The 10,575-nt window shown below is 36.8% G+C and overlaps 1 protein-coding gene across 2 annotated transcripts; it reads left to right on the top strand.

Moving 5' to 3' along the window:
• The first annotated feature begins 247 nt into the window (after positions 1-247).
• LOC104223374 (pentatricopeptide repeat-containing protein At1g71420) lies at positions 248-5,672 on the top strand. 2 transcript variants are annotated; one of them, XR_011400422.1, is made up of 2 exons: positions 248-3,078; positions 5,579-5,672. XR_011400422.1 is itself a non-coding variant. In XM_009774802.2 (1 exon), the coding sequence occupies exon 1, from the start codon at positions 416-418 to the stop codon at positions 2,645-2,647; it is 2,232 nt and encodes a 743-aa protein (XP_009773104.1). In that variant the 5' UTR covers positions 248-415; the 3' UTR covers positions 2,648-3,178. The 2 variants fall into 2 exon arrangements, 1 of the variants encoding a protein (XP_009773104.1); XM_009774802.2 differs by lacking the exon at positions 5,579-5,672 and having other exon boundaries at positions 248-3,178.
• Positions 5,673-10,575: the final 4,903 nt, after the last annotated feature.

Raw genomic sequence — 10,575 nt, forward strand, 5'->3', positions numbered from 1 at the left:
CAATTGTTACTAACTAATTTTACCCCATACACTATTTAGAAGCACAATAGAAGATTTTAGAATGGTTTGTGGTAATCTTGAGAATAACACGTCATTATATATTTGTATCAAGATAGCTATAAAAATCTAAATAACGTCTTTTATAGCGCGTTGATTTTTCATTTCAAAAACTTTTATCTCCACTTTTATTGTTGATCACTGCACATCGTTATTGAGTGTTCTTCTAAATATTTCCACCTCTAGATTTCTAACAAGATTGACAAAAATTAATAAACTACTCTAGTTTTTTCTCTGTTTCTTTTGGTACAGCCTCCCTCCTACTTACTAATAAGCATAAATCACAACATAACAATAAATAGTTTCATACATTAAAAGCTAAGAGACCACATTTTCCCCTTTGCCGTGTGAAGGAATAATGCTACGTCGTAAACGAATCACAACCGTCCATCCTTTCCTTCGGCTATTCACAACTGTTAATCCTCCCGCGACATTGGAATTCAACTCGTCCCTCCAAACGCTGCGCGTGCAACCCACGCACCACCACCTAGAACAATTACTCTCTTCCTTCTACAACTATCCTACGCATCATTCCTCACAAACCTATGCTACCCTCTTCCACGCCTGCGCCCTCCTTCACCGCCTTGATATTGGCCAAGACATCCACAACCACATGCTTTTCCACAATCCAAATGCCGCCCAAGTACTCTACACAATCAATCATCTTGTTAACATGTATGCTAAATGTGGTAATTTGGAATGTGCTCGTCAACTATTTGATCAAATGCCGCACAGAAACATTGTTTCTTGGACTTCCCTTATTTCAGGTTATGCTCAATATGGACGGACTAATCAATGTTTTAGCTTATTTTGTAGCATGTTAGCTCATTTTAGGCCTAATGATTTTTCTTATGCTAGTGTTCTTTCTGTTTGTGATAGCTCACGTGGTAGGCAAGTGCATGCAGTTGCACTAAAAACAGGTTTTGATACATGTGTTTATGTTGGTAATGGTTTGATCGCAATGTACTCGAGGAATAGTTCAATGGATGGTTGCAATGAGGCATGGAAGGTTTTTAATGTTATGGAGTTTCTGAATCTGGTTTCATGGAATACAATGATAGCATGGTTTCAAATGCGTGGACAAGGTGATAAGGCGATGGGATTCTTTTCAGTAATGCATCGTTATAGCTTGGGGTTCAATCGTGCCACTCTTGTCAGTGTACTTTCTTCTCTCTTTGGAATGAATGATATTGATTTTTCCTGGGGTCTTCAGGGTTGTTTCCAATTGCATTGCGTTAGTGTGAAAACCGGTTTTATACTAGATGTTGGGATTGTTACTGCTTTGTTGAAAGCGTATTCAATTCTTGGAGGAGAGCTTCGTGATTGTTATAAATTGTTTCTGGAAATGAGTGGATCTCAAGATCTTGTGTTGTGGACTGAAATAATAGTGGCGTTTTCAGAAAGAGATCCTGAGAAAGCGATTCTCCTGTTTGGTCAGTTGCGCCGAGAGGGGTTAAGTTTGGATAGTTATGCTTTTTCCATTGCACTAAAATCTTGTGCAGGACTCGTGACAGATAGAAATGCCTTGATGGTACACTGCGAAGTGATTAAATATGGTTTCATGGATACTGTAGTGCTTGGAAATGCATTGATTCATGCATATGCAAGGTGTGGCTCAATATCTCAGGCCAATCAGGTTTTTGAGGAGATGAGATACAGAGATATAGTATCGTGGAATTCGATGTTGAAAGCTTATGCGCTGCATGGGAAAGCAAATGAAGCGTCGAGACTTTTTAGGAAAATGGATGTGAAACCTGATGCAACCACTTTTGTTTCGCTGCTTTCAGCTTGTAGCCATGCTGGATGGGTGGAAGAAGGAATTAAAATTTTCGATGCTATGTTTGAGAAACATGGTATTGTTCCTCAACTCGATCATTATGCATGTATAGTTGATATTGTTGGTCGAGCAGGTCATTTTTTTCAGGCGGAGAAAATAATAAAAGAAATGCCCATGCCACCAGATTATGTGGTATGGAGTGCATTTCTTGGAGCATGCCGGAAACATCGTGAATCTGGGCTGGCCCAAATAGTTGCATCTAGGTTGAAGGAGTTAGATCCAGAAAATTCATTAGCATATGTACTCATGTCAAATGTACACTGCTCAGCAAATAGCTTCAATGAAGCAGGTCATCTTAGGAAGCAAATGCGCCAGCTCGGTGTTAAGAAGCAGCCTGGATTGAGCTGGACTGAAGTTGGGGGTTTTGTGCATGAGTTTGCTTCTGGAGGCCTACAACATCCAGACAGGAAAGCTATATATACTAATCTGGAGGACTTTGTGAAAGAGCTGAAACATATTGGCTATATCCCTGAGACAACATCATCTTTACATGACATAGAAGACGAACAGAAAGAAGAGCAATTATATTATCACAGCGAGAAGCTTGCACTGATATATGCTTTACAAGATGCTAGTAGATCTCCTTCCAGCTGCAGTGCCATTAAGATTATAAAGAACATCCGTATTTGTTTGGATTGCCACAACTTTATGAAGTTATCATCAAAGCTAATAGAAAGGGAAATTATTGTGAGAGATTCAAACCGTTTCCACCATTTTAAGAATGGGGTGTGCTCTTGCAATGATTACTGGTAGACTCTGCCAACTAATTTCTACCTGCTGCCTCTCCAGGTAACTTCTTTGATGTTCATCTATCTCATGCCATGTGTCTCAGTAGACTAATGTCAGAGATTGTATCACCATTAGATTACATAAAATTTAAAGAGGTTGGATTAGGAGCATCATCGATGAAGATAGAAGGTTGATAAGTTTGAAAAAGATGGGTTGAAATCAGAAAATGTCATAGATGTGCTTCAGTTAACGAGTAACTGTGATGCGCCACCCTAGTTGCATTTGTTTATATTCATGTGATTGTCAGAGACTTCTCCTTATCAAAGGAAAAGAAGAGATTGTCAGAGACTTCACTCGAGGATTAAATATGATCTGTGAATCCTGCACTTGAAAAAGGAACCTTCAAAATCAATTGTTGAAGCAGATGAGTAAGACAGTTTCTGGTCTTTGTATAGGTAATAAATCATTGTTCAGTCTTTTTAATTCGAAAATCCACAGATTTGTTCCAGATCTGCTAAGAGGTCTTATTGTGTGAAGAGCATTTATTTTCAGCCAGAGGTGGTGTTTCATCCCAACTATTCATACTCAAAGCACTTTCCATTATATAACTGCCATATTTACTTCTGTGTTGACATTTGATCTTTTACAGGGTATATTTCTGTTTTATCTGTAGAATGTTTGCTTAAAACTCTTGGAACCCCGTAAAACCATTACCAAAACTACAGCGGGCCTTAGAAGTAGCAGTAACTGAGATTAATAGTTTGATTGCAGAGGTGCAACATGTAAAAATTGCGCGGGACGCCCTATTTGGTCGCCCCCATTTAACCTATACCCACTTTTTAAAAAAGTTTTAACTTGTACCCACTTTTTAAACAACTTATTCTTATTCTTTGGGTGACAATGATTTTATATGGTGGTTGCGAACATATTTTAATATAGTTTATGATATTTTACAATGGTGAGCTGTTATGACGCTTTATTTTTTACTATTGTTTAGGGTTTCTTCTTCTTGTTTTTTCTTAATTGCAAAATGGGTTCATTAGATTTATTATTGTTTTGACAAATTGATAATTGGGGTTTGTTTCTAATGATATTTGGAGGTTATGTTTCAAATTTGAGCTCATTTGGAGTAGATTTAGGTATTAAATCGTATATTGGATTGTTATAATTCAAAGAACAAATTTCTATTTTTGGGCAATTTGCACTTCATGCCTATTTGGCCTTAAGTGCATAAAAACGTTGGTTGCACTTCAAACTTTTTGGCCTTAACTGCATTTGAAGTGCAAATTTCACTTCAGACTTATTGACCTTAAGTGTAGCAAAACGTTTGTTGAACTTCAAACATTTTGGCCTTAAGTGCATCTGAAGTGCAATTTTTCACTTCAGACTTATTAGCCTTAAGAACGTTTGTTGCACTTCAGATTTTTTGGCAAGTGCATCTGAAGTGCAATTTTTCACTTCAGACTTTTTGGTCTTAAGTGCATCTGAAGTGCAAATTTTCACTTCAGGCTTATTGGCCTTAAGTGAATGAAAACGTTTGTTGCACTTCAGACTTTTTGACCTTAAGTGCATCTGAAGTGCAATTTTTCACTTCAGACTTATAATCCTTAAGTGCATTTGAAGTGCAATTTTTCACTTCATACTTATTAGCCTTAAGTGCATGGAACTATTGATTGCACTTCAGACCTATTTAGCTTTAAGTGCATTTGAAGTGCAATTTTTTCACTTCAGACTAATTTTTTTAACTTCAGACCCGATAAGTCTTAAGTTGATCGTAAAGTGGGTACGCTTGCAAACATTTTTACAAAATGGGTATATGTTCAATTGTGACCCCAAATCAGGTATAGATGCAAAAGCCCCATGCAACTTTGCTAGTTTGGTGTGTTGTATCATTTGCTTCAATGTGTGCTGAACTGATAGTTACTAACAAATGTGATATTCCGACGATACAGACATTTCAAGAAGAAAATACTGCCATAGATGAAACATGAAGCAAAATGGGAAGTATCATTCCATAAAAATTGGCATCTTCCAAGATGCAACATGCGCAAACATGTATCTGGCATTACCAAATGTGTAAATTTTAATTATTTACATAGAGGAATCTCATGTAGATAATGTTGTAGTAAATTTGGTATGGTTACAGATAGGGGTGGCAAAATCAGCCCAAAACTATTTAATCCGCCTAAATCGCCCAAGTTTTAATGGGTTGGATTGGGCTGGGCTACATTACAAATGGGTTACGTTTGGGCACAATCCAATTAAATCCATCTATTTCCAATAGCCCAAACCAGCCCATAACTTTCGCCCAAACTGACATGTCAGTAGCCCAAAAGATTTCTTATACGTTGTCACTTTTTCTTCTTTCTTTCATGACTAAAGCTTGAAAGATCATATTGGGCATGAGATATACTTCGTGGCTAACGTTTATCTTCTTCCAACCTAAATTGATGTATGAGAAAAACCATTTTAATACCTTTTATAGTTTCTCATGTTTTGTTTTAAGTTAGTAGTGCCACTAGGAAATAGTATCAAATAATTTAATTTAGCATTTACTTTTTGCTTTAGTTTTAATATTATTAATAATTCTTTAAATATGGATCTTCTGCTGCAAGCTTTTACGGTGAAAGACATTATATATTTGAGAATATAAAAAACAAACAGCTTAATTACAAACTAGAATATTTCTAAAATTAACTAATTCTTCAAAGGAGATTATTAAACTAGATAACAAATTTTGCATAGAATTATTGTTACACGCTCTACGAGGTTGTTGATATTTGTTCCGTTATGAACATGTTTGTTTTCTTTTAATATCTTGTACAGGTTATTTGACTAGTGAGTGTCATGACTTTAATCTCGTCACTACTTCACCGAAGTTAGTCTTGAGATTTACTGGGTACCAATTATGGTGCACTCACACTATTCTTCTGCATATTTTTTGTGCATATCTAGGTACTTCAGATCGAGCTAATCATTAGGCAGTGTGCTAGAGCTTGTTGGAGACTTAAGGTATTCATGTTGTTCTGTTCGCAGGCCTAGAGTCACCCTCTTACTTCATTTTCTGTTGTTTATGTATCCCAAATAGTGTTGTACTCTTAAGACTTGTTATGTATTCCATGTAGAGCTTATGACTCAGTAATACCGGGTTTTGAAAAGTTATTTATTGTACTCATGTTTGGCAATATTATCATATTTCACAGTATTTTGTTAATTTTGAAGTTGTTATATGTTGATTGAGACTGTTTGTGATGGATTTACCTAATCTTAGGGACTAGGTGTCATCATGACCCTTATGGTGTGTGTGATGACCCAAAAGGTCATCACTTATTTTAAAAGTAAATTTTGCGTTCCGAGGCCTAAAAAAACCCCTTTCTGTCTCCCCTTGATTTGCGTGCACAATCCGGGCGCGTAGCCGGAAAGCCAATATGTTAAAATTTGTGAAAAATAATAAATTTTGGCTATAAGATTAAGTTGACTTCGATTAATATTTTGGGTAAACGGACCCGGACCCGGACTCGTGACGGTCCCGAAGGGTCCGTAGGAAAATATGGGACTTGGGCATATGCCCGGAATCGAATTCCGAGGTCCAAGCCCGAGAAATGAATTTTTAAAGAAAATTGTTTTCTGAAATTATTTATGAGATTTGAAAATGAATTATGATTAAAACTTGATGGTATCGAGCCCGTATTTTGGTTCCGGCGCCCGGCACAGGTATTATATGTGATTTAAGGTAAGTCTGTGAAATTTGGTTAGAAACGGACTTGAACCAGATCGTTTTTGAGAAAATTGGAAATTTGAAGTTCTTAAAAATTTTTCATGATTTTGATGCTAAATTCATAGTTGTTGATGTTATTTTAGTGATTTGAATACACGAGCGAGTCCGTATGATTTTTTAGGTTGGTGTGCATGTTTGGTTTGGAGCCCCGAGGGCTCGGGTGAGTTTTGGATAGGCCACGGAGTGGATTTTGGACTTGGTGAATTACAGGTTTTTAGCTGGTGTGATCAGGCCTGCAGGCTTCGCATTTGCGAAGCCTGGCTCGCAAATGCGAGTTCACAAATGCGAAGGTTCAGTCGCAAATACGAAACAACCCAGGCCAGCTCTTCCTCGCAAATGCGAGATTTCCTTCGCAAATGCGATACGCCCCTTTTGGGCCTGTTATCGCAAATGCGATCCTTTGTTCGCATTTTCCAACTCGCAAATGCGAACACAACAGAGGTCGGGGTTTGCAATTGCGAACCTTGGTCGCAATTCCCATATCTGCAACCTGCAATTTTATAACTTAACCGAAAATCTCTCATTTTACTCTTTCAAAACCAAAACACTCTTGGGCGATTTTTCAAAGACAATTCTTCTTCCAAATCAATTGTAAATCAATTTTAACTCGTTTTCTTCAATCATTAACATCTTTTCACATGATTTCAACTCAAAATCAATATTTTTCATTGCAAAAATTGGGTATTTTGGGTAGAACTTAGGTTTTTCAAAAATTGGGGATTTGGACCTCGATTTGAGGTCCGATTTCAAAATAAATTATATATTTGGATTCATAGGGAAATGTGTAATCGGGTTTTGGTTCGAACCTCGGGTTTTGACCATGTGAGCCCGGGAGCGATTTTTGACATTTTGGGTAAAACTTTAGAAAACTCATTTTCATGTATTAGAATTGATTCATTTAGCGTTTATTGATGTAATTAAGTAACTTGTGGCTAGATACGAGCGAATTAGTGATGGAATCAAGAGGTAAAGCGATAGTAGAGACTTGAATTGTATTCGTGGCATCGAGGTAAGTGTTTGGTCTAACCCTAGCTTGAGGGATTAAGAGTTGTGTCCTATGTGCTACATGTTATTTGTTGAGTACGACGTATATGTATAGTGACGAGTATCTATACGTTGGTGTCAAGCATGACCGTGAGTCTTAAATTGAAATTGTTGTGTTCTTGATAAATCCTACAAATGCCTAAGTTGTTGATTTTCTGTGTTGAGCAAGGATTATGATTATTCTCGTGGGAAGTACTTATGATTGAGTATTGGTGCTAATTGAGGTAGTTAGCTATTGGAACAAGTTTGGTTATAGCCGATTTCTCTTGCCGGGACGTAGTTACTTATACTGTCGATTCCCTTGCCGGGATGGTGTTGTTCTTTATTGATCCCTTGCCGGGACTCTGTTGTGATTAGTGTTGAATTGTATATTTGGATTGGGTTGCACGCCACAATAATATTATATTTGGATCGGTTTGCACGCCGCAATAATATTATATTTGGATCGGGTTGTACCCCGCAACAATAATATAATTGGATCTGGTTGCACGCCGCAACAGTGATAAATGATATGGATCGGGTTGCACACCGCAACAGAGTTAATATGTTTTGGGAACGGGTTGCGCGCTGCAACAATTGATAATACGAAGTTTTTTTAGATTGGATATGAGTCATTATTTTGCTATAAATTCTAAATTGTTCTTATGCTTTCCTCTTAATTTACTGTTGGTACCGACATTTCCCCACAGCATGTACCCACTCCCATCTCTACTTGTTTATTCATGTTTTATTTTCCGCTGCATATTATATAACTGCACAGGTTTATTTGGTAGTCTGGTCCTAGCCTCGTCACTACTTCGCCGGGGTTAGGCCAGACACTTACCAACACATAGGGCCGGTTGTGCTGATACTACACTCTGCACTATGTGCAGATCCCGGAGCAGCAGCTTTTGGACCGTAGCATTGGGTGGTTGCCTTCAGTCTAGTTAGAGATCCCGAGGTAGTCCTGCAGGCGTCCGCAGGCCCGGTGTTCTCTTCTATCTTTATATGTATTCTGCTTTCATTTGCTTTCGAGGCATATTGTACTTTCCTTTCAGACATTTGTATGTAGTAATTCGTAGACAGTCTGTGATATTGTGACACCGGATTCTGGGTAGAGATATATGTTGGTATTGTTGTACTGTTTATGGTTAATTTACCAGATTAAGTCTTCCGCTTGTATCTATTTATCGTTAATATTTCACTGTTAATCACATGTTAGTTTAAATTGTTAAAAAGGCTAAATAAAAGAGATAGGGATTCTATATTACGCGGATTGCCTAGCTTTCACGAGTAGGCGCCATCACGACTCCCGAGGGTGGGAAATCCGGGTCGTGACAGTGTGATTGTGGGTCAACAAGGCTACTCTATCCCAAACCCTAAATCACACTTATAAAAGGGGTCACTTATTCCCTTTGAAAGGACATCTCGAAAATTGAGATCATCTAAAAAATTCTATAAATGCTCGGGATATTTATGGAGAGATCAAGATATAAAATAATGTTGTAATCAAGAGACGTTCTTCTGGATAATCAAGTACTTTAAGAAGAAGATCCACATAATGCTCAATTTTCAAGGAGATTAAACACATCCTAAGGAGTTCTGCACCATCCAACATTTGAGAAATATGCTGATTCAACTCTTGAATCATGAAAAACAATTCGAAGGAAAAATCAAGGGAACAAATAGAATTGTACCCACAAAGATTCATCAATAAAATTATTTTTCTTTTATTTTTATTACTGCATTCTATTTTCAGTATGATGAAACTTTCATCGAAACAAATCTATTTATGGAAACCTCCAATTTGGAATTGTAACGTGAGAACCAAATTGGGGGAAAATTAAATTACCGTTACAAATGTCCAAAAAATTAATCAATCAAATCTGAAGTCGAGCCGAGCAACAACGATGCTAAATTTGTCTTCTTCTCAACTCTTTAAGAGCTAGAAGAAGTATAATTGTATATAAACCCACCAAATCTCTTTTCCTCCTCCAATATAGAACAATGTTACTTTATAAAGGAGAAAATTTTAATATTTTATTTTTTCCTCCATTACCTATTCACTCCACTTTTAAGCCAAAAAACCCAAATGAATCCAACGCCACTACTGTATTAGCTTTCACCAGCTTTTCTATAGCCTCCTTTACCTGCTGTATTTTGTTCATCCCCTTTATTAGAAGCTGGTCTAGCTACCATTTCATTAAATTCTTCTTGCCAAGGTTGGCCCTTATGCATCTCTAAATTATCTGCCTATTAGTCGATTTGTTCCTATGCTTTTCAACCCCCTTATCGTCAAAATTCTGCCTTTCAAATCCTTTCTCGGAAATAGCATTTTGCATTGTATTCTTCCACATGACCTTGATGTCATGCAACTTTCTATTAATAACAGTAATAGATGCTTCAACCGTAAACATAAACTTTAATTGCATACCAGGATCTTGAACATGATAATCTTACATATAATCGTCATAGAAAACATACCTGAAGCGGAATCCATTATCTTGAAGCGAAAGCATTAATTGAAATTGGTTTCTCGCTCCTTGCCCTAGCTTTCGTTACTGCCGACTTTAGTGATGGAAGAGAGAATAAAACACGGTAACCCTAATGGGTGAGGAGATGACCAATTTATAGAGGTTCTTATTTAATCCGGTACGTCCATCAAGTAACCGATCGGACAGATGAGATTTGCTCATTAATTAAATATTAATTATGGGCCTAATCTTATTGGGCCACCAATAAATTAACGTAAGAAAATCTTACATTCTCCCACTTGGACCAATAACTACATAATATTAATATTTAATATAGCAATATTAGTTGCGCATAAACAAAATCTCTTCTATAATGTCCATCATAAATACGATAATATGATAAACTACTAAATGTGAGTTATGGTGGTTATATTTAATTTATCTAAATACTCCCTTCTATATACTACAACATTAACAACTCATCGTACCAGGTCCATAAGCTATAAAATATTATGGTCCATAATAATATCTCATTGAGACTTATCATGTAACATCTCAAAATAATAATGTGTACACCATTATGAGAAACATGAAATCACTAATATATATCAGAAACATATAAATGAGCTCAGAGTGTCCAAACATCATAAATACATCAATCATAAATACAGCCAAGA

The sequence above is a fragment of the Nicotiana sylvestris genome, chromosome 6 (genome assembly GCF_000393655.2).
Source record: "Nicotiana sylvestris chromosome 6, ASM39365v2, whole genome shotgun sequence".
NCBI lineage: Eukaryota > Viridiplantae > Streptophyta > Magnoliopsida > Solanales > Solanaceae > Nicotiana > Nicotiana sylvestris.

Coding starts and splice junctions, on each gene's coding strand:
- LOC104223374 (XM_009774802.2), top strand. CDS start 416: ATGCTACGTCGTAAACGAATCACAACCGTCCATCCTTTCCTTCGGCTA.